Genomic DNA, 24,640 nt, shown 5'->3' on the forward strand with positions numbered 1-24,640 from the left:
TTCTCCTACTTTTATTTCTAAGGGGGAGGGGGTCAGGAAAAGTAGGAACACACAGAGGAGATCACGAGAATGTCAGCAACTCCAGCATAAGAGAAAAAGGCTCTTCCCCTTCCCACTTGATAATGAAGAAAACAGAAGACCCAATTCACCGAGGGTCAAGTCATTTTTGCAGCTGTAGGTTTCACCACAGAAAAACCACTCAGCTTACACAAAACAAGCAACAATCTCTCCAAGGTGGCATTAGACAGCAGTACAACATGGAACACGCTTTCTCAATTCAGCTGGGAAAACCCAGTGAGGAACACGCTGGGGACAGAGGACAAAATGCTCTGTTGGGAATCTGCCAAAGAAAATCAGACAACAGATAAAACAAGACTTGTCAGTCATCCTACTGGTTTCAGGGGCACCCTGCTTGCTGCCTCCTCCGTGGAATGAGTCACCCCTTGCAGAACTCGTCACAGCTCAAGTTTAATAAACCTCGCAGCAGCCTGGGAGAAAGCATCACTCTGTCCTCCCACAAATCACGGGCCACCTGAGGCCCCAAGTGTAGAGGGAGAGCTATGGGTCACACAGGTGAGAAGGGCAGAGGGAAGGAGATGCCCAGGGGAGGGGACGGGACACCCACTGAGCAGCCCCCAGTGATCTGGTTCCAGGGAAGCAGGTGGTGGCTGAAGTCTGAGCCTCGTGAGTTCACACGTGTTGGGGCTCAGGGACCATCTCTGCTGCTACTACTCATTGTCAGGCTCCTCGTCACTGTCCTCCCCCAGGGGAAACTCCTTCGTGGGCTTCTGGGTTGCGTACATCCGGGTTTCCATGGGGCAGTCCTGGCTCAGAATAGCCTGCAGCGGGGAGAGGCAAGGAGAGAAATCACTGCACATCTTCTACCCATTCCATTCCCCCGTCAGCTCATCCCAGTCTAGCCTTGCTGAGGAAAGACACACTAAACAAACGCAGGACCCTCTTTCTGCTTCACGTACGTGCACAGGCCTCCCCAGGCACCTGGGTCTATCCACCCTCGTCAGGACAAACATCCGGTATGCTTTTAATGGAGTCCTAACAGCGGCAGTGCCAGCTCCGGCAGGCAGGGAGCCGGCTGGAACCGCACCACTGTCCCTCAGACCTTCTGCCTTCCTTTGTGTTTTTGAGCAGCCTCGACATCCACTCCTAACCCAGCCAGGCCCCTCAGGGTGCCTCGTGCTGCAATAAGAGGAGAGTATCTAACTAAAGGAAATCACACGCTGCGGCTCTCTTCCCTGAGGCTTTTGTCCTTTGAAAGAGATGCCCTGGTAAGGATAACGGCACACTCGAACGAATGATCGAATGAATGAGTGAACGGAGGAATGTGCACAATGGGATTCTGCCCATTTTGGGGGGAGACAACTTGGCAATTAGCACCTTGCCAGTAACCACAGCAACTAGAGGATGCCTTTGAGGGTCCCCTGTCCCCAATTCTTTGTGAGCTTCTCATTTTCCTTCTTTCCCTGAGGCTCTTCCTAACAACCCAAGGAAAGAGAGGAAGTGGTTACTGAGAGAAGGGAAATTAAGGAAAGGCACAAAGGAAGGATGAAGATGAAAAAGGGATCAGAAAACGGGACAAAGCAGAGAAACTACTGAGAGAGGAAATAAGAGCTCAGGATGAAAGGAAATGGGAGAAACAAAAGTGGATTTTTTTTTTAGCAGTCAGAGCTCCTTACAAGCTTCTCCTCCTTGGCTGGGGGGCTCCTCAGGTAGCAGCAGAGAGGGGCATAGACAATGTTGACGATCCCAATGATGACCATGAGCCAGGGGAAACCGATGGCCTGCACAATGGCACCCCCAGTGGATGGGCCTGTGAGGAATACATCAAGGTCACATGTGTTTACAGAGCCTGGTCACATGTACGCCACTATGCCAAGGGCAGTGGGTGACCCAGAGCATGCCGCAGGGTCAACTGTCTCCAGAACCTTCGGATGGTCCTGCTCCACTTCCCGCTGGGAAACAGCAACGTACCTATAGCGAAGCCCATGCAAAGAGCCACGTCGGCGATGGCGTAGATGCTCCCGTACACGGAGGCGTGGCGCAGGTCCACCAGGTGTCCCATGGTGGGCATCATAGAGGAATCTACCATGCCTGTGGCCAGCACAAACAGGGCGCTGTCAGCCCCACCCACAGTCGGTAGCATGCCCCTCCCCCCGGGTCCCCTCGCTCTGCCTGCCGTCCTCCCCCTCGGCACCAACACCTGTTCCAGGTGGGAATTATGAGTCCGTCTCTCCACACCCTGCCAGCCGCCCTCCTGCTCCTTCTGCCTTCCCACCTGCCTCCTCGGATGAGAAAAGGGGGAGGAAAGGCATTGCACCCAGTGTTCGGGGGCTTCTTGTTTCCTCTGAGGGCACTTCTTACCTATGGCGAAGCCAAGCCCGGCATTGGGGCCAATGAGACCAAAAATGTTGTGAGCCAGGGGAACCTGCAAGGGACGGAAGAAGAGTTTGTCAGGACTCCAGCTGGGACAGGTGGGGACAGGGCTCAAGGGGTTGTCACATGACATGCACTCACATTAAGCATGTGCTATGGGCCACACGCATCATTTCTTTGCATTTTCATACCTTCTTATGAAGAATCATCTTTCCCTCCATTGTAAAGATTTGAAAACTACACTGGTGCCATTTGGGTTAAATGCCCTGCCCAAAGTTGCAGAGCTGCGGAGTGCCAAGATCAAGTTTGAACCTCAGACTCGACTCCATTATACCATGATAGGGTCCTTTTCTGTCACATGGATGCTTCCTCCCTTCCTCTACCCATCTCCACCCAAACACACACTTCTCTCCACGTTCTTCATTGAATGGAGTTGCCCTCTTTTCCATTACTGACACCATCCAAAGGTTTTGTTTAAACCCGTAGCTCAGTAGCCATCGGAGCAAGAAGACAGAGAAGAGAGCCCAACAACCAATTAGCCATAAGCTAGAGGGGGCAGGTGACATGGTTTGGGTGACACATTGTGAGGCTTCTTCCCACAGCCCTCCCGCTCCTCAATGAAAACCTTTCCTTCCCTCTTTTGCAGGTTCCTCACCTCCCTTTCTGGGCAACTGTCACCCAAACCTGCTACCCCAGGTTCACTCCTTAAGGGTTTAACATACTGTTAACAATTGTAGGGGTGATGCCTCAAGAAGTGTTTATATTTTATCAATAGTTATTGGCTGAGACGTGCTGGGGCTCAGCCCATGCCTGACACTGAGCTGTGGTTTATGGGGATTACCTCGACAACGCTGGAACCTTGACAACCCTGGGGACACGTCAGAATCTTCTCTACTCAGATGAGGACGCTGAGCACAGAGAGGTGAGGTCACCAGCTCAAAGTCACATACAAAGCCAGGGTGGAAACCGGAGCTCAAGCTCCCACTGGGGACCTCCAGCTGGTCCTGAGCACAGTACCCAGCGTCTTGCTGCCCTCCTCCCCTGTCCCCCAAGCCTAGGACGCTTTGTGCTCCTGAGTCCCACTGGGGAGAGGGGAAATGGAGGCTTACAGGACTTGAGTGGGGGCTCTTGAAAATAGAAAAACTGCTTTTCTTCTTCAATCAAACATTCTGGGGCTGGTGACTGAGGCACAGATGGCAACTGAGGCTCCCTGGGGACTTGTGGGGTCTATCAGGGTGAGATGAGTAAGTGAAGTCATAAAATGCTTCATTTACTTTGCTGGCCCCAGAAATAGATACCAACATGTGTCACTTCATACGCCCACACACAGAGCCTCGGACCTCTGGGCCCGCTGCCCCTCTGCCCCCTCGCTCTCCTTCCCCCACCCTCAGTGGGATGCCCTTCAACTGTGGAATCTCCCCCGGTGCTCAATTCCTACCTACTCAAAACCAGTCTGGCCAACGGTCCTTGCCAAGTCAATCCTCCACTCACCATAAAGGAAAGTGGTCTTTAAATGTCTGAGTCTCTCTCTCAACTAAGCCTTTTATACTTACACAGAGCAGGCTGGTACCTACGACCACCATCCCAACCAGGGCGCACAGCCACCTGAAAGAAAAGACCCATCGTCAAGCAGCACAAAGGGGAACGTCCCTTCTACCACCACCCTGTCACCACCACACTGGCAAGTCCTGCCAGCCCTAATTCCAGCAACCCTTAGGACTTAATAAGATGAATCCATCTCTACGTGATGGATTTGTGCCCAGGGGAGTGCTCTCCCCATCCGTTCATTGCCCTCATCTCCTCCCTGGCCCCACCAGGAAGTAGAGGCGGCGCAGGTGCAATGGGACATATTCTTCCTTCCCTTAGCAGAGGAATCAGCAGGCTCAGAAGGCACTGGACCCTTGGGAGTAGCCCTCAAACTTATCTCATGCTGCTTTCCAGTCCAGACTCCCTCCTACCTAGCCACATTTTATTGGGTCTCTGAGGTCCACCTTGAAAACCACAAAAAGCACCAAACTTCTTTCCTTCTTTGATTTCCCATGGCAGCGCTTTTTAAACTTATTTTTAAAAATCTTTATGCTAAACTCCAAAGATCAAACTAAAGCTGTTCCCACTGCAGTCGAGGAACAGAATCCAGACTTACATCTCTTGCCCCCAGTCCTTGCCCCTGGGTGGCCTCCGAGGCACTTCAGTGGCACTCTCTAGAGTTCCATGGAACACAGTTTGACAATCACTGCCCCAAAGTACTGCTTTTTTCAAAGCTGTTCTCTTTTGGGCTTATTTTTTCTCTTCAACTGGGTAGCAAACAGCTGGAAAGTGAGGGCTATCCCCCATGTACCCACTGCCTCTTCTAGAGCAACCAGCGCAGAGCTCAGGACCATCCTCTGTCCATACTGACCTCGCCACCCACCCACCCACCACCCATCCTCCCAGTGGGCAGTTTTGATCAGTGTGTACTCGTCCTAAACTTTCGACCTCAGAGAAGCTGTTCATCATCCCAAGTGCAGGGACAACCTCAAAGGGTTCTCCCATCTTACATTCCTAGCATTCTTCCCAGATCCCCAGGCTACGTACCGCCCCATCTTGTTGGCCAACACCCCAAAGAGGTTGGTGCCGATAAGGTAGGACACACTGGCAGGCAGGAAAACCACACCTGGAGAAAGACACAGACCCTCACCTTAGCACGTGTCCAAGTCACTCCAAAGCACCTTGTCTCCTCCAAGACAGTGATGTCCCCTGGTTACCTTGCAGGATCCCCTAACCACTTTGTTTTACAGTTTGGGGATCTTTGTGCAAACCAGAGCAGATGTCCTAGGACCTCACACCTCTGCTTGCTGCAGGAGCAGGGCTGTGTTTAGCCTTAATACACTCAACGTGCTTCCAGCTCCCCGCTCAGACTTCCTCATGAATGGCCCTAATGAGCTGTTCTCCTGCATAAAAGACCCCTGAGTATCAGCATGAAAACATGAGCTTCAGAGAGAGATACACACACTTCCTGGGGAGTCGATTCTTGTCTTGCTACTCACCTGCCCTGCCATTGCTCTGATAGGGACCTTGGATAAACTACTAAACCTTTTTGAGCCTTGGTTTCCACATCTGGGAAAAGCAAAGCTACAGTTTAAGTCATACCAGGTTACAGAGAGGAGCGAATTAGATAATGGATGTAAAGTGTTTTATAAATTGAAGCCCTGGCCATCTGGCTTTTTGTGACGGTAGAGTGAAGTGTTCTGGAAATGTGGGCTTTGGTATCTGCCACGCCGTTCTGGGTTCAATCATCGCTTGGCTACTTATTAGCCCTGTGACCTTGAGTGATTTACTTACCCTCTCTGAGTCTCATTCATTCATTCATTCATTTGTTTATTCATTTTAATGAGCTTTTATCATGTGCCAAGTAATCTAGGGGCTAGGAATAGAGCACTGAATAAGACAAACAAAATCCTAGCTCTTCGGGTGTTTACATTCCAGGGGAGGAAGACAGACAACAAACAAATAAACAAGTAAACAAATGAGATGAAAAAGACAATTTTGAAAAACATGGTGATATGGCAGAGTGATCAGGAAGAACAGCTATGTAGGATTTGGGGGTCAGGGAAGGCTCTGCTGAGGAGGTGGCACTTAAGCTGAGACCTCAATGACCAAAAGAGTGGCCCTTTCAAGTGGAAAATAAAAAGCATCTAATGCAAACTAAAAGGCCTTAAAGAAAAAAAATCACTGGGCTGAAGCATAATGAACAACGTAGAGAGTGAGAAGATGCAGTCCTAGGAAAGAATTCAGAATTTCTTTTCCAGGGCCATGGGAAACTTTGGAGGGAATTGACATAATCAGCTTTATGTTTTCCAAAGTCCCTTAGAAGAATGTGTTCATGGGACAAGAGTGGAAACCAGAAGACTGTTCACAGAATCCAGGAGAAAAGTGATGGTGCCTCAGCTTAGAAGTCACAGTGGAGACAAGTGAATAAAGTGAGAGGTTTTGTAGGTAACATTGGAGCATTTTCTGTTGGATTCAGTGCACACACTGGAGTAAGGAGGGGGAGGGAGAAGCCAAGGATAACATAGGTTTTTGCTTTAATGAACTGGGTGGCTGGAGATAGGGAAGACTGGTAGACAAGGAAGAGCTTGGGGGACATATGAAAGGCTTGAGATAACTGTTAGACATGCAGAGATGTCAGGCAGTGGGATATATAAATCTGGAGCTCCAAGGAGAGATAAATTTGAGACTCATTGGTTTACACGTGGTTCTGAAAGCCATGAGAATGGACGGGATCATCTACGGAAGATCAAATGGAGAATAGAGATCCAAGGTCTGAGCCCAGGGGACTTCTACCTTTAAATGTTAGCAAAAGAGGAAAAGAGAGCAAAGGTGATGAGGGGTAGCCAGTGAAGGAGGTGAGAGGAGATGGAATCCAGAAGGGGAGTCTGGCCTTTGATCAGAGCTGGGACAGTGCGTGTGGGTACAGGTGCAGGGGAATGAATACATTTAGTGAAGGAAACCGGCGAATTCCCTTCTCATTGCTTCTGTTTTCTCAATGACTAGGAGACAAAGTCAACAGCTGAGAATGATGAAAGGATGGGCATGTATAGAAGGTTTAAGTGGAGAGGTGTCATTTGGAAACAGTCATTTTGGAAAGTGGGAAGGACAGCACAACTAGAGATCAGCAACAACTAAAGATCACTGGGCAGTGTGAAGCCCGCTTTAGATTTGTGGCTGTAAATTTAAGGTGAAAGCAACAGCCTGGCTGTGTGTTTTTCTGCAGCCCCATCCACTGCTTAGATGCAGACAAGGAATAGGGAACTGATAGATTTAATCAGAGTTAAGGCTTTGCCAGGTGACAACCCCAGGGGGAGAGAGGAGTTTCAAAGGAGTGACACTAATGATGGACCATTGAATCCAAGCTGAGTAAAGAATGAAGTGAGGACATGAATAGAGATGGAAATAGAAACAGAACTTAGGCCAATGGATTGGTCATCTCAGAGTGGCCAAAAATTGTTTATTTGGGGATATGAGAACACCTGAGTAGGGAATATGTAAGAACTTGCCTGGACTTGAGATTCCAGAGGGGATATAATTAACACCGGTGTCAAGGTCAGCGTTTACAGAAGGTGGATGGGTTAAGGCGGAGAGGAAGAAAAGGTCATTGTAAGAGAGTAGACTAAGGAAGAGGACAAGATATTATTCACCTGGATACTGAAGTCACCAAAACTGGTGACAGGAGTAGAGGTGAAAGGAATATGAGTCAGATGGTGACAGCTTGAATGAATGAATGAATGAATGATGAGGGGCAGCTAAGGGTCACCAGATGATTGCAATGAAGAGGGGTGGGGTGGTGTAATCTAACAACATGATCTTCAAAGGAACTGGGGTCTTTGAAGGAGGACAGAGAGGAAATGATTCGGAAGCAGCAAGGAGAGCAAGGTTTGGGGGAGCATGGACTTCCACCAAGAGGCTGCAGGGAAACAGTGTTCACAGAAAACATCCGGGGCTCAGGGCAAGAAGGTGAAGGAAGTGTTCAGAGAAGAGGATGAGGGCACAGGAATGCTTGCCAATGACAGGGAGCTCCACAAGGTCCACGATTGGAAAGCACATTGGAAATTGGGTTAGATTAAGAAATCTCTGAAATATGAGTATAATCATAATTTCTACCACATAGGCTGGTTGTGGTGTTTAAATGAAATTGTGCATATCAAGCATTTGCACAGTGCCTGGCCCAGAGTAAGTGCCCGAGGAGCACTGGCCTTAATTATTATCATCACAATTGGTGAGTGACAGGGTCAGGACTTGAACCCAGGCCTTCTCATTCCAAATCCAGGTGTTTCTGCTACTCCACACCCCCCAGTGTGGCAGCACAGATTGCTCTGGTCAGGGGACTGCTCGGAATCAGCAGTGTGAGTTTCTTTGGGTCTCACCAGCCCTCTTATGCTTCTCTGTACCTAGAAGAAACAGCACAGCCTAATAAAAAGTGTCATGACGATTACAATTATACCAAAAGTCAACAGTTCACCAGTTACTGGCTGACAGCTTGTTTGCTTTTAATATTCTCTTCCATGGATTGGAAGTAAAGCTCACCTTAGTGTATTTGTCTAGTCTATCTGCACAGGTGGCAATCTATTCCAAACTGTACCCATTTGTTTGTATTTAATTGCTTTAAAAAATTTAGAGGTTATAACTACTCAACTGTTGTTTATCTAATATGTGAATGCAAGCATCTTTAGGAAGCCTAGCAGTCTCCTAGATACATCTCCTTGACATCATTTTAAAGGGCATGAAATTTCCTGAATGAGATTTTCCTCCATCCATGTAGCTTGTTCTTTAGGATCTGGCTACAGCTTACATTTCTGCAGCATTTTGTGCAAAAATAGGTGTTCCAGACTATATGTCTATAGATAGGTACATATTTTTCACAGCATGTCTTTAAGGGGTGAGGGATTACACATTTTGTGACTATCAGAATTACTTAAACAAAAATCATTATAAAAATAGTAATTTAATATTTTTTTAACTTACTGAATATATCCTTATTCCATGCACTGTGCTGATCCATCTAGAATACATAGGTCAAAATGATCCTAAAAAATATGTTCATTTTTATAAATAAAAAGAGCAATCTGTCTTAGTCTGTTTTCTGCTGCTATAACACAATACTGGGTAATTCAAAAAGAGAAGAGACTTATTTGGCTCATGATTCTGGAGGCTGGGAAGTCCAAGGACATGACTCCAGCATCTGCTTGGCCATGTTGCAAGGGCCTTCTTGTTGGGGCATAGCATGGCAGAAGATCATCACATGGAAAGAGAGAGGAAAAGGGGACCAAACCCCCCCATTTCATCACTAACCCACTCCTGTGATAACACCTTAATCCCTTCATGAGGACAGCGCCCCCTGACCTCATCACCCCACCTCACAATACTGTTGCATTGGGGATTAAGTTTCCAACACAGACATTTTGGGGGACACGTTCAGACCACAGCAGAGTTCAAAGAGGTCAAATAACTTATCCAAGGTTACAATCAGTGGCCAGGTCAGGCTTCAAACCTACGGGGATCTATTTCCAAAGCCTGGGGTGTTTCCTCCCCTTGATGACAGTACCTTGCCACATAGCAAGCATTCAGTCACAGACTACACATTGCTCTCAAAAGCACTGACTCCTTTGTTCCTCCCAAAAACCTTGAGGTGTTCTTTATGCAGAGCAGTGGTTTTCAAAGGGGGGTTGCTGAGCGACCATATCAGCATCATCTGGAAACTTAACAGGCATGAAAGCTTGTGTTTACTGAATTGCTCAAGGTCACTCAGCATCTTATGGCATTTATTCTTCCAATTTCTCTTTGCACTAGACAGTATTCTGATATTCATTTAGCTTTTTAAATTTTGTTTTGTTTTGTTTTTTGAGACAGGGTCTTCCTCTGTTGCCCAGGCTAGAGTACAGTGGTGTCATCATAGCTCACTGCAGCCTCCAACTCCTGGGCTCAAACAATCCTCCCGCATCAGCTTCCTGAGTAGCTGGGACTACAGGTGCATGCCACCGTGCCTGGCTGATTTTTCTATTTTTAGTAGGGGCGAGGGTCTCACTCTTTGTTCAGGCTGGTCTCGAACTCCTGACCTCAAGCTATTCTCCCGCTTCAGTCTCCCAGAGTGCTAGGATTACAGGTATGAGCCACCATGCCTGTAGTGTTTAACATGCTCTCCAGGTGATCCTGATGTAATCATCTGAGAACCTTTGATGTCAGATTTTACAGACCAGACAGTACTGAGGAAAGCTGTGAAAGATGGTGGTAACTGGTGACTGGGTTGCTGGAGAAGGGCTGTGCTGCAGTTGCTCACTGGCACCAAGAACCTGACTGGCCAGAGCCTTGGGGCAGTGGATGCATTATCTGCCCTGAACACCGAATAACTCAATTAATTGTCATGGTCAGAGGCAGTTGCAGCCCAGAACAATTCAATTTGGGGCTAAGAGTGCAGCTGGGAGCCTTGCTTAGCACCGTCCCCTAAAAATTAGATTTAGTGCTTTTTATTGCATGCTGAGCTATATCACATTCTTATCAGCTTCCCCTCTGGCCCGATAAACCTCTCTTCTCTGCAGTGACGGAGCAATTTGCACGTAGCCTTCTCTGCCCTCTTTCTTCAGGCTTCCTAGGAAGGGCTGAAGCCTCCTCTCTTAATCTCTGCATGGAGAATAGGACACTGGAGCTCTCTCCTGGGCCCAGAGCTTCTCCTGGGACACAGAGCCCAGCAACTGTCCAATGTATGTGCTACATAAGCACCTTTTTAGAGGTGAAAAGACAGCAAAAGGGTAATCTTGGGGATGGAGCATGGAAGAGAGGAAAGCAAGGATGGTAATGGTGGTGCATATCAATACTGTACGTGGTAGAGAGCATTTCCACATCTTATGTCATTTATTCCTCCAATTTCTCTTTGAACTAGGTAGAATTATGATGCTCATTTTAGAGATGAGAAAACTGATGCTCAGAAAGCCTAAGTGATCTGCACAAGTCTGCACAGGCAATCAGTGGAGCTGAAACCAAAACCTAGGCCTTTAGACTGGAAATTTTTAATCATTCTACTACATAGCTAGGTATGTGACCTCCCTCACTCCCACCCTGCCCGTCCTCAGACTGCTTCTCTGAGGGACTGCCCACCCACTCGGGCTTGATTCATGGGTACGGACCTGGAAGGTCATTCTGAGAAGGAAGCATGTTGTCCCTGTGTGACTCTGATGACCTGGATCTGAGAGGAAGGGCCCAAAGTACCTGCCTCCTGCCCCGGCCTAGCAGGTGCCAAGGTCACGTACCTAGCTGCCACTCAGGGGAGCACATGGTCTGCATCATCCAGATGGGCAGTGTGGGCTCCAGGATGGCCACTCCCATGTTGGCAAAGCAGATGGAACCTGTGGGGACAGTGCTGTGAGCCTATGGGGCTTCCTGAAGCCTAGACTCTCCCAGCCCAGTGGGTGGACATTGTCAGCTCACCTGCAGCCACCAGGATGTAAGGGTCTCTGAGAAGCGTCAAGAGCGGAGTCCCCTTGGTACTCTGAGAACATGGATGACAAAAACACTTTAATTTGTGCAGTGTATACATATCTCCTCTTTTCACAGAATCTGAGAATGTGCAGACAAGGCCTTAAAGACCATTTTACATCAGCTCCATCACTGCAGACCAGGAAACCCAGTCGAGGGAGAGAAAGTCCAGGGACTTGCCTGACGTCCCGGAATGAATGGTGGCAAAGCCCCTCCTGTGTGCAAGGCAGGCACTGTGGTGGTCTCAGAAAGGGGGCAACGTAGTCCAGAAGTGATTTCTGCCTTCAAATGACTATCAACCAGGCCAGAGTGGACTGGTAGCAAGGCCCGCATTGGGCCACAGATATCTGGACTCCTGGCCTTGAGTCTCTGCTAGACTCCCCAGCACTGTGTGTCCTGGGAAAACCACAGGCAGATGCTGAAACCCAAAACTGAGCATAGACGCCATACTCAGAAAGCCTCTCAAGCTTTCTGAATTCTTTGTTCTGACCATTTTGAGCCAATACTGGACTGAGGTAGTAAAAGCAGCTTGAACACCTAGGTTAAAATGCCAGCCTAAATGTCCAGTTCCAATGTCCCCTCCCCCCAGGACATATTTTCATCCCAGCTAAACTTGGTCACCCACCCTCCTTCCATGCACCCAGCGGTCCCTTGGCCCTCACCTTTGCTACCTTTGCCTCAACTACCTGCCTTCTCCTCTCCAGAGTTCAACATCCTGCCCACTCTTCACAGTCAAGCTGAAATGGCTCCTTCTTTTCTAGAATGTTCCCTGACTCACTACCTGGAATGTCTCCCTCTTTCAAACTTCCTGAGCACAGTCCTAATCTTCTATTGTGTTTACTGCTTTCTTTTAACAGATTTAATAGTTTTGATAACCTTCTTTGCATAGACACAGGGGTGGGTTAAGATATTTAGAGATCCTAAAACTAAAATGATCATGCACTCACCCCATATATAATTCAATGTAAACAAACTGACGTAAATCAAAAAATACATATAAAGAAGTCGAATAAACCCTTCGACCCAACAATCCCACTTCTAGGAATTTATTCTAAAGATTACTGCCAACACTATTAAAATGCAAAGTCAAGGTCTTTAGATTAAACTTTCCATATTTTATGCACTTTCTTATCTTTCTTGCTTCATGGTTTGATATGGATTTTCCAGAGCCATTTTTGGCTTGGAGCCATACAAATACCAACTCTGACATCTATTCACTGAGACAGAATGACAGTCTGTTAGGGATGCTCTTGAAGGATGTCTTTTATTGGGGGAGAGATTGTCTGGGTGGCCACCACAGCCTTTTCTGTCTCTGAGATGATGTTACAACTCTGAAAACTCAAGTCTCAATGTCATCGTCTCCTGGTTCCAAATACGTGTGTGTGTGTGTGTGTGTGTGTGTGTGTGTGTGTGTGTGTGTGCATAAATACAAACTCATATATTCTGCAAGGCTTCTTTGATTCTTCATAAGACCCTTCTGCCATCTTTGTCCAACATCAAGCCAAATATGCTCACTGTGTCCCACACTACCCTAAATGTGACCCTACTGGGAATCCAAGTACAGTTCCCACTTTCCCTGACTCTACTTCCCTTCACCTTTCTTCTGATGGTTTGACAGGCATGCCTGGTTTCCTGCACTTCGCCTTTTTATATATCTCTTAGTAATGGAGCTTGGTGTCTACTTACCTCCGGAGAGACTCTGGAAGGCTGTAGGATGCAAAGCTGGAGAGCTAGGAAAGAGAGGGAGAGATGGTTCAGTCTGTCCACCAACTAGCTGGGGGCTCCAATACCAGCCATCTTGCTGCTCCCTATCACATACAAATCCAACTCCCTCAGTTTCTTCCTTCTTTCCTAGGATGGGGCAATCCTTGACCTATCAAAACATGCCCACATCACTTATTAGTATGAGTCAAGATGGACACCAGAGCACTGACCTGGGCTGCCACTTGCCTGAGGGCCCTAAGGGTGACTTACCACCATCCAGTAGTGCCAGGAAGGCCAAGACAAGGAAGGGAGAAGACTTCCCAACCAACTCATACATCACACTTCCAAAGGGAGCTCCCACTGCAAAGGCAAAGCAGGCACAGATTCCAGAGGTGAGGGCGAATCCCAGCCCAGGAAACTCATGAGCATTTACTCTGTGGGCATTTACGGAAGGCCTGCTAAGGCCTGCTAGGGCTAAGCTCCACGGGAGGTTCTAGGGATTCAGAGATGGAGAAGACATGATCGTTGCCCCGAAAAGCTCACTATCTACTGGAGGAAATGTGTGTGTGTGTGTGTGTGTGTGTTTGTGTGTCGGGGGGACTGGACAATTAGAACACGGTGGGAAGTTCAACAGCAAAAGGTTGCAGGCATAGAGGGTGATATAAGTAGAGTACATCAGAAAGTCCAGGTAACCACATGGGCTTTGCCAAATGCATAGTGCCTGGTGGGGCAGAAGCTTGTATGAAGAACACAGAGATGTCAGAAAAGAGAGTGTAGGTGGAGAAAAAAGAGAAGAAAGTGGGTGTTACTAGAGTATGAGTATTTGGGAGGAGAGGAGTGCAGATGGGGAAGGTTGAGGCCGTGGAACTGAGGGTCCTGTGTGTCTAGAGGTGGCCTCATCTTGGCCTTGTGGCCTAGGGAGAGACATCAGAGGAGAAACACCACCAGCTCTGCGCTCAGGAAGATTCTTCTGGCGGCACCGTGGAGGAAGGAAGGGATGCGAGAGAGCTCAGGCAGGAGGCAGGTGCCATATTCCAACCAGGAAGAGATGAGTGGATATAAGGGGGCTTTTTCATTTGGGAGTGACTGATGATGAACAAGTCCAGGATGCATGTGAGTGTTAGGCTGCGTATTTGGGTTAATGGATACTAACAGATGACAGAGTTTTTGATTCCTCTCCTCCCTGTGGTGGTAGAAGATGGAGCATAGGCCAAGGAAAAGATGTGGGTGTTTTCTTTTCAATGAGCTTGTAAACTCCTGGAGGGCAGGAACGATGTCGATTAAGTCATACAAGGGATGAGCCCCAGAGAAAGGATAACCTTACGGTTTGGAGCTTGGGACTCAGAGCCCAGAAAATCAGTCTGTATCCTGGCTCTGGCATTTCCTGGCTAGGTGACCCTGGATGGCTATTTAACCTTTCTTATCCTCATCTCTATAATGGGGGCATTATTCCTCCTTCACAGGGTAATGGTGAGGAATAAAGGAGACTGTGTCTGTAACGAATTTTGCAGAGACTCTGGCAAAGGGTATGCTCTGTCCATGCCTCGAAGCAGAGCTGAGCCAGGCAGTGGCTGCTAACGTGGGGAGGTTCACTTCTGCCAACAGGCTGGCTTTCTGGAACTTTCCCAGGCCCTTCTGGGCTGTTCAGTGTCTTAGGAAGAAAGAAATTTCATCTTTTGTCAGTAATATTTCTCAAGGAGTCAAAATATGATTGGGCCAGGGAGGGAAGGAAAAGACTCATCTTCCATGACCTTGGGAGCACTTGCCTCCTGGAGCCATCTTCAGAGAGTCTACAGTCCCCCCAGCCCCTGATCCTAGAGCCCACTGGTGCCACTTACCCAATAGTCCCAAGGCAAGGCCCCCCAGAGCGGTCCCCATGGCTCGTCCCCGCTCCCTGTCATCAGTGTAGAGACTTGCCAGCATCCCGAGACCTGCACGAGGAGAAGCAGAAGGAGCCAGAACGTGGGAGCTTTGCCTGCCCCAGTGGAGTCCTTGGTCCCTGCCCTACCATATCTTCAGAGATAATCCTCGTTAGAATTTCAGCCTGAGGAGTGTTTAAAACATAACCCATAGTACTCCACAAATACTGCCCCTGCAGGCCCCCGCACCCGGAGAGTGCTCACCCCTTCTGTTCAGAATATTGTTGGAAGTGCAAAGGCCTCTGGGGAGGCGACACAGAATGCCACCGCCCGGTTACACCGCATTTCACAGCGCTTGTCATGTCCTAGCGCACTGCCCTGAATGAGAGGACGGCAGAGCAGATCAGGAAAAGGAAAACCCAGGAACACAGAGACTGTTCTATTCAATGGGGGAGCCCGAGGAAGAGCTTGAGGGCACTAGGACCTGGGGAGGGTGTGGGCTGGTACTGTGGGGCAGCTGCACGCCCAGGTCCATTTGTCTGGTGTAAATTGGCATAAAACATCAACTTCATGGGATTCCAGTAAATATCGTATTTGGTAATACTTTGCAGACCGTGGGGGTATTAACTAACAGCAGTAGTGTTAACATTACCATTCCTAAGAAACGTTAAGAGGGGACAGAGAAAGGACCATTAAGTAGCACTAAATATTATAAAAGCCTGGTCTACTTCGCTGTGTTACCATGGGCTTGTTCTAACCTGAGCTAGCTGCACCTGAATATTATTAGAAGAAGTTATTATGTCAGACTTAGGGATTTATGGGCCTTTTCCTTGTTTCTGAATCACAATTTCTACCCACCAGGATGCTATTTTCCTTAATTTCTTCTTATAAATCTTACAGGGTTTGAGCGAGTAAGAGACGGTTGTGTTTGTGCGTGTGGGGGTGTGTGTGTGTGTGTGTGTGTGTGTGTGTGTGATGAAGATGTCAGTTGTTACCTGCAACAGATGAAAATGAAGATCCAATGCCTTGAAGGGTTCGGGCCACGAACAGCAGGGAGTAGGTGCCAGAGAAAGCAAACACTGGGCAAGGAGAATGGCAAGAAAGCTCCAGTTAGCAAATTGCCTCGGCTTCCCCAGCCACCAGAAGACATGGCCACGACATTGCGGATTCGAGTCATTATGCACATGTCTTAATAAGGTTGGATGACTGCTCCCTGTTTTTGGAATTGTCTTTCTAACCTTCCATCCCTCAATCAGAACTGCAGAACTGCTTTTTAGTTGGCAAGAAGACTGAGAAACCACAGAAGCATAAGCCAAGGCAATGTCATGTGTTTCAAGGACTACTGGCATTGGGTAGAAAATAATATCTTGTGATTCAGTAAGATCCTGCCCCTTACCTTATATTGGAAGATCTTTTAACCAAATCAAATCATTATTTATTAATTAATACTAAACACACAGCTCTGATAGACTCTGTAGCAGATGTGAAATCAAGAGAATATTCAGTTCATACCCTAGAAGAGGTTTAGTCTATTGGAGACTAACGTATGTGAAACTGAGAACCAAATAGGAATATATTATCCAAAACTAAATTACAGGGTGCTGGTGGTCAGGGTAGTAAGCTCAGACATGTCTCACCTCCAATTCCAGAACAGTGTCTACTACAGCAAGAAGAATCTCCCCAAAGTGTCTGAATCAGAAGAATTTTAATCCCTTTGCCCATTCATTACAGATGTCTTTTGTCTGTGTTTATAATCTTCTCCCATTATTTCCTGACATGATCACACTGAACTATTCCTTGTCTCCCAAACATATACCTCCTTGATCTCTCCTGGCTTTCTGATTTCCAATCTACTCAGTCTAGTATTCTTATATCCTTTGATCAACTTGTCTTGGTTTGCCCAGAAATTTCTTGGTTTTAAAACTGAACGTCAAAAAATCCCACAAAAACTGAAAAGTCTTATATCCTGGGAAGCCCCTTGCCATAATTTGGATATGGGTTGTTTATCCTCACCAAATCTCATGTTGAAATTTGGTTCCCAATGTTGGAGGTGAGGTGTAATGGGAGGGGTTTGGGTTGTAGGGGCAGATCCCTCATGCATAGTGTTCTGAGGCAGTGATGGTGAGGGGTGGTGATTGAGTTCTCACTCTATAGTTCCTGCAAGAGCTGGTTGTTAAACAGAGCCTGGCACCTCCCCCCCCCAACCTCTCTTGCTTCCTCTCTCACCAGGCAATTTTGCACATTTGGCTCCCCTCTGCCTTCTGCCATGAGTGGAGGCAGCCTGAAGCCCTCACCAGATGCTGAGCAGATGCTGGCACCATGCTTCTTGTATGCACTGCAGAACCATGAGCCAAATAAACTTCTTTTCTCTATATATTATCCAGCCTCAAGGATTCCTTGATAGCAACACTAAATGGACTAAGATACCCCTCAATCCCAGGCAAACCAGGATAGCTGGTCACCCTATTTAGGAAGACCAAGGCAATTTGCTTATCACTTTGCACCCTTTACATGAGCCCCCATTTTGCCCCTAATTACATTAAGTACGTTTCCTAGTTGGGAAGTTCAGAGTAGTAATGAGTGTCAGCAACCTCTTTTAAGTATTTTAAAAACACTGAATGATGCTACAAGGATATCCTAAACACCAAACGTAGTTTCTTTTGGCTACAGTTAGGCCAACTCAGTATAGCAAAACTGGTTATCTCATAGAAAATCATTATTTAATACATACAGTTAGGTAGATAAGAAAAGCTTTTAGGCCAAGTGCAGTGGATCACATTTGTAATCCTAGTGTTTTGGGAGGCCAAGGTAGAAGAATTGCTTGAGGCCAGGGGTTTGAGACCTGCCTGGGCAACATAGCAAGACCCCATCTCTACAAAAAATAGAAAAATTAGCCAGGCATGGTGGCATGCGCCTGTAGTCCCAGCTACTAGGGAGGCTGAGGCAGGAGGATTGCTTGAGCCTAGGAGTTTGAGATTGCAGTGAGCTATGATGATGCCACCACATTCCAGCCCAGGCAAAAGAATGAGACCCTGTCTCAAAAATATTAAAAAAAAAAAAAAAGGAAGAAAGAAAGAAAAGAAAAGAAAAGCTTTGAAAACATGAGGTCTTGGCAGAGAATTAGGCAAGGATCTTATGCTAGAGAGTTCGGGATCCACTAGCACACTGCATTATCTTATTGTGCAAGGTGTTTGTCTCCCTAGACAGCCATTATACACTCCTGGACACCTGGAACCAGGTCTTTTCATTCTTTACATGACTGTGGGCATCAAGGCATAAAACATATGCTCCATAAAGTTTTATGGAAAAAAAATGTTAAATCTCATTTGATGAAATAGGGCATCTTATTGTTTTTTAATTTGCTATTTAGCATGAGCTGAGCTTCTAGAATTTCAATGAACATTGCTAACTTGAATTTCCTTATTTTCTTTGATTCAGCTAGACTTTTACTAGTAAGATGCAGTTCTCAAGACAGAATTTCACATCTCAAGCTCTTGCACTTGGCAGCCTTCCAGCCCTGAAAGCAACAAATTCTTCTTAAACACTGGGTTGGTAGGAGTCAAGTCCTATGCTGGAAGGGAAGAAAAGCTGAGGAAGAGGAATACAGAAAGCAGATAACCAACAGAAAGGCAATAAAAACACGAGGGAGAAGGAGGTGTGTCATGGGATAGCACAGAGTCAGCAGAACCATCAGAGCCAAGGTGGGTCCCAGGCTGTTCCCCTGAGTGAACCCCTAAACACAAACCCCATTCCTTCCTTCTTATTTCACTTCTCAGGGTCCATTTCCAGACTTATTTTTCTCACTTACTATTTTTATTCCATCTCATTTTATTAGGAACATTTAGCAGATACTGGGTGGACTATTTGTCTTTCTCCTTGCTTCTTTAGCAAATTTACTTTCCTAAGCCCTAACCTTTAATGTCTTTAACTGGAAAGCAATAGACTTCTTGGAATTTTCCAGATGCTGTTGTCCAATTTTTTTTTTTCTTGGTACTTGCCCTTTACCGTGGCATATCAAAATAATATGATCTCTTCCTGAAGCTGGGAGGTTGTATTAAACTTGCTCAAGGGATTACCGACAGAGACGCTATAGCATACACATTCAAAAGGCCTTCATAATTTCCCAGCTCAAGTAAATAAAGTATCTGTTCTTCTATAGCAGAACAGACAAATTCCAGCTAGACTGAGTTGCCACTACTGTTCTAGTTCCCATACCGAAACTACAAAGCATTTAAATCAACTTCCCAGTCCACTTAGTCAGATGCCTTATTACTCTCTGGGCTACCCTACTCTCCACACTAAATTCACATGATAAGATCAAAGATAATCAGTGAAGGGAAGAAAAGAGGCAGCAAGTTACTTACTCACTGTGGAGAGAAACATGATAACAAAGCCAGCAAACATGGGAATGTGATATCCAATCCTAAAAGGGAATTTAAAAAAAAAAGATACAATTCCAATAGGCATTTATATACTTCAATTATGTTTTTTAATGTAAGCGGGAGCAGAAATGCAGTTATTTAGGGCACATGGTAAAACATGCCTCTGAATGCAGGTGTGGAGATGGAACAAGACATGTGAATGAGTCCAAGCAAATAAACAAAAATGCAAAGTTACCCATAGACCAGGGCCAAGATTCTCATTTCCAGAAGGGATAGCCTAGGTAGAGTACATACCCCTTTGAAACATTGGGATAATCCTAAACATGGTGATTGGGAAGACAGTGCTCCAGGATTACAATAGGACTGTCCCCTTCCAGCCCTCGTCTGTTCAAGCCGTGTTCCAGAGGACAGATATAACATCAACAGCACACTGCTATTCACTGGCTCTCTTCTTGGTACTTGGTATTCAATATATCACTATGAAAATCTAAAACCTGTGCATTGCATCAATAATATGTTATCGTTTGGGGTAACCAGCTTTCCAAATACCAACTGCCCTGGGGACCAGATAAGTGAATAGTCCTCCTTTTCCCCTTCTAAACCACCTTTAAATGCCTCAGCTCATCCCCCTGTTCCTGAGTCCCTGAGCACCCTGGGGGGCACTGCACCCACTGAGATACCTGTTGGTGAGAGGTCCCACGCATGGGTTGACCAGAAGTTGCATTATAGCCTTTGAAGCAAACAGAACCCCGACACGGGTGTTCTCTTTCTCCAAGAACTCTGTGCCTCGCAAGCAGTTGTTTCTATGTGCTGAGACGGCTTCAGTAACTGGAGGGGGGCTGATGTCAGAAGTGCCATTTGTCTGTGCTGTGCCATTGGGTGCACTTTCTTCAACAGCCAGCGTGGTGTTGTCAAAGAAGGAGAAGATGGCGGAAAAAGCAGGAGAGGTGAGGGCAGACGGGGAACTTTTGGCACGGCCGAGGCGCAGAGAGTAGTTGACTTCTTTGAACTCCGTGACATACAGGAAGGTGGGCACAATAGGCACTGAAAGTCAAGGACACGTGGTAGGGGCTAAGGAAGGATTGCCCTTTTACCGCTACTAGGTTCTGGGGCACTACAATGAGGTTTGGTTTTATGCTCAAGGAAGGTGTCTAAGTGACATGATTTAAAGCCTGCTGATAGACCCTGCTGCCCAAATTATGCTATCTGCTAAAGTACCTAAATGCGGCCACCATCATACAGTTAGTCCTTGTTATTCGTGGATTCCGTATTGGCTAATTTGTCTACTCACTAAAATTTCTGTGTAATACCCAAATCAATACTCACTGAGCTATCACAATTTTTTGCAGACATGTGAGCATGTTCCAGCCGAGGTGGAACCAGGCAGAGTCTGCCTTCTTGTTCCGGCTCTCACACAGACCAGAGGATGGGGGTGGGAGGGGACTGGGCAATGTGACGCCGGCAGCCCCAGCTCTGGGACCTGTTAGATGTTAGACACAGGCGGGCTTGAATCCCATCATGGGCAAGTCATTGAACACTCCACGTATATTTTACCCAAGAGGGGCAACGTATTAGTACCCATTTATACACTGGTACAACTTAACGCAATGATTACGAGTACCAACTAGAAAAAGCAGGACTCTGAGAGAATGAACTGCAAGGAAGGCAGGTCTTGATAAGGACTTGGCTATGCAAATAAACTATGCTATTTTTATAGAGCAGAGGCTGGAAAGACCACATGGTGAGATGCTGCTCGCTGCCCAGGGGCACGTGGAGTCATTAGCACCCTGGGAAGACAGTTTGGGGAGGAAGGAGCACACAGCTGGTACTGGCTCCAGGTCACCCTCTTTTCTGATCTGATGCTCTCTGAACCTCCCCTTCTTTGAACCTCTGGAGTCTTTCAGCAACGTTTGGCAAGCTTCAGACTCCATTTCCTCCAATCCCCAGCAACCTCTGTGTGGTTTTGAGCATAAAAAGAAACATTCTCAAATCCATTCACTGCTGAAACCGAGCAGGGTGTGTGCTGCCTGCCGGGGCCCAAGTTCAAGTTAACCCTCAGCGCAAGACCCCCAAACGTACCCACCACAGTAAGCAGCATGTTGTCCAAGAGCAGAGCAACAAACACCACCACCAGCACCAGCTGCCGAGACGATCTCCCCTCCTTCAGCCACCTCTGAGGAGTGTCTAGAACAGTCCTGAGCATGGCGAGGGCAGGGTGGGATACTTGTCTCCTTCAGGTTCTTGGGGAGGGTCCTGTTACAGCTGCAGGTCTTCTGCAGCCTTTACAGAAGAGGGGAAGAAGTCTGCTCAGATGAGCGAAAGTCACTATGAAAATCAAAAGCGCAAAAGGTTGCAAGTAGTAAGATGGTATTTGGAAACGTTTCCGTATCTGTATCACTGTTCATTTCTTGTACATCTCTATAACTCTACCTGGTTTCCAAAATGCCTTCCACATAAGTGCTGCCTATTGGCTACTTACATCTGGAATTACACCTAAAACATTAAACAGAACACAGATCACCTTTGCCTGTGTTTTTCAAATAAGAGATATTTGCCTATCACCTTGATGGTTTATGTCATAGCTGATGACTATTATTTACTGTCCTATTATTTACTTCATCTTTCCTTTTAAGATTAAAAAGTAACTTTATGGACTATGTCAAAAGAAAAAAAATTATGTTCTCTGTCTATATACCACCCCAAAATTATTGTCTATGTTCTATGTGCCACCCAAAAATATTTCAGGTGGCACAAGCGTCACTTGCACTGCCCACTGAGACTCATAGGCCTAGACCAACACTTTGATCTCACAGATGAGAAATCTGAGGCTCAGGAGGTTAGGAGATTAGTTTTGGGTCACATAATTAGTGCCAAATTGGGATGAAATCCCAAGTTTTTTAACTTGTAGGCTTATTCTCCACCAATTTCCCTTGCTCTGTAATACCAGAAGCACTTTTATTGTTTAAGCTCGAAACCCCTGCTCAGAAATGTGTGTTGCTCTGGGGAAATAAAATACTAACTTTCATGGTCAGTTTCCTATTTAGGATTTTGTATCATTAGTCAGCATTAAGTCACAGTACCTTGTCAAACTTCAGGTAATAACAACTTCTGGGAAGAATTTCATTTTCTTTTATGTGGATTCTGTTGCATTATCAGCAATACCAGTCATTTAAATTTTAAAATAGATTGCTGTCACGAAATGTATCAGGCCCTTTGATTAGGTAACTCTACTTCAAGGAACTTATCCTAAGAAAATGATCAGAGGTACAGCCAAAAATTTATGTTCAAAATTATTAATTGCTCAATTATTCTTATTAGTGAAAAAAATGGAACATTTTAATGGTGGAATGTTAAGCAGCTCTTAAAATCATGTTTTCAAATACTTTTGTTGACTTGAAAATACTATTAATATAATGTTAAGTAAAAAAAGGTATTAAACTGTATGTACAGCTTGATCTCAATTATGTAAAAATAAATATATGTGCACATTTTTGAGAGATTAGTAATAAACCCAGATGCCAGCTATTTATAATTAATTACTTAAATTATCTTCTTTTTCCTTTTTTTATAATTTCCAAATATTCTATAATGAGCTACTTTCATAATTGAAGGAGTAAATAATTTTAAAGGATTATCACTGGGGTTTAATAGCCATCCTCGAATACTGGAAGCATCCCAAGCATTGAGCTACTGTGTTCTAAGCCCAGAGCTGGAAGAAGAACATCCTCCATGCTACAGATCCAAGTGACCAAGGTCCCAGGTGAACCAAATTCCCAGATAAGTTTTAACCAGAAAATGCATGCAATTACTTAAGACCCTCCATTTCTCTGTATAAATAAGGTATTTCTAAATACAAATTCATTTAGAATACATAAGGATGAAACTAAGAGACTAAAAGAAAAGCAATGGAAAACAAAAAGATATAAAATGGAATGAAGTAAATAAAGTAAGTCCTACAAAGAAAGACAAAAATAAACAAAACAAAACCAAAAAACAACCACACAGCAAAACCTCAAAACAAATCCAAACAAAACCAGGAATTTGCCGACAAATCAACAGTAAACTTTACAGTCAAAATCCTCTGACGAGAGACACAAATTACAAGGAAGGATTAAATTTGTCCAGAGGGAGGAAAAAATCTTACCTTAGAGCCCATATTGGTGTGAGCACTCGTGAGGTGCGGTAGCTGTTAGCAAGGCAGCAGGGACTGCTCTCTGAAAGCGAATGTTGCTGACGGATTTATTGGCAACCTGTTATCTGAGGATGCTGTGTGTGCGCGTGCGTGCGTGTGCCCTTTGTCCACAGAGATTTAATTGGAACCTCCAACAGGTTTCATTCAGACCCTTCGCTCCCTGCATCAAAGGCAGGGAGGCAGGGCTGGCAAGGGTAAAGAGAGGGGAGATGTTATCCTAAGCCAAGGGGCACTGGGGTGTGCTGTTTTTCATCTGTGCTAATCAATCATCGAACTCTTTAACTCTTGCCTGGGTCTGAATACAAGCTGGAAGACAAGACAGAACCAGAATGCAGTTTCTGTCCCCTGCTGCTTGCTTAGTCAACGAGGCTACTTGTACCCCAGTTGCTTCCTGGAAAGAAACAAATCTTAGAACACTCACGGGCTGCGGGGGACAGGGATCTACGCATGTTGTTCTCAAGCCATGCCATAAAAATACAATATCTATGGCCTCTGTAAAGGCCAATTGTGCACTGTCTTTGCATCCCAATACTAGCTTGGTGCCTGGCACGTAGTAGCCTCTAGGGAATATTCCTAGTATGAATGATGACTGGATGGATGGCTGCAGGAGAGAGTAGAGCTCATGGTAGAATCTCGGGAGGCTCTGTAGATCTATATTATTCTGACATTGAGAGTCACTGGTGGCCATCACATTGGTACCAACTGATCAGCACTTAGGTGCTCACATGGAAGTAACATTCACTGGGTGCTGGGAAGTCGGGAGGGGGTGGAGGGATGGGTAAATTCACAACTAATGGGTGCAGGGCGCACTGTCTGGGGGATGGGCATGCTTGTAGCTCTGGGTGGTGCAAAGGCAATATATGTAACCAAAATGTTTGCACCCCCATAATATTCTGAAATTATATTATAGATATATAATTTATATTCCATATATATACACACACCCACAGATATTATAATGGGAAGTGAAAAGTAGAATATGAAATTTTATGTACATCATAATAGCATAATACATTATGCACAATGATCCAAAGGTAAAAGCAACACAGATGTCCATCAACGGAGGAACAGATAAATAAAATGTGGTACACAATGTAATATTAGCC

General features: G+C 46.0%; 1 protein-coding gene across 3 annotated transcripts; it reads right to left on the reverse strand.

Annotated features, from left to right (window-relative positions):
- Positions 1 to 460: 460 nt before the first annotated feature.
- Positions 461 to 23,671, reverse strand: SLC18A1 (solute carrier family 18 member A1). Of its 3 annotated transcripts, XM_045535248.1 has the most exons (16): positions 23,487 to 23,671; positions 21,422 to 21,667; positions 20,023 to 20,386; positions 19,325 to 19,383; positions 15,956 to 16,039; positions 14,940 to 15,032; positions 13,372 to 13,461; positions 13,084 to 13,127; positions 11,350 to 11,410; positions 11,172 to 11,267; positions 4,966 to 5,044; positions 3,945 to 3,996; positions 2,380 to 2,443; positions 1,990 to 2,109; positions 1,695 to 1,828; positions 461 to 839 (listed from the first exon to the last, which is right to left on the reverse strand). In XM_045535248.1, the coding sequence occupies exons 2-16, from the start codon at positions 21,543 to 21,545 to the stop codon at positions 729 to 731; spliced, it is 1,575 nt and encodes a 524-aa protein (XP_045391204.1). In that variant the 5' UTR covers positions 21,546 to 21,667; positions 23,487 to 23,671; the 3' UTR covers positions 461 to 728. The 3 variants fall into 3 exon arrangements, with proteins under 3 accessions (XP_045391204.1, XP_045391206.1, XP_045391207.1); XM_045535250.1 differs by lacking the exons at positions 11,172 to 11,267; positions 23,487 to 23,671 and having other exon boundaries at positions 21,422 to 21,680; XM_045535251.1 differs by lacking the exons at positions 1,695 to 1,828; positions 23,487 to 23,671 and having other exon boundaries at positions 21,422 to 21,680.
- Positions 23,672 to 24,640: the final 969 nt, after the last annotated feature.

This window comes from Lemur catta, chromosome 22 (assembly GCF_020740605.2).
Source record: "Lemur catta isolate mLemCat1 chromosome 22, mLemCat1.pri, whole genome shotgun sequence".
Taxonomy (NCBI): Eukaryota; Metazoa; Chordata; class Mammalia; order Primates; family Lemuridae; genus Lemur; species Lemur catta.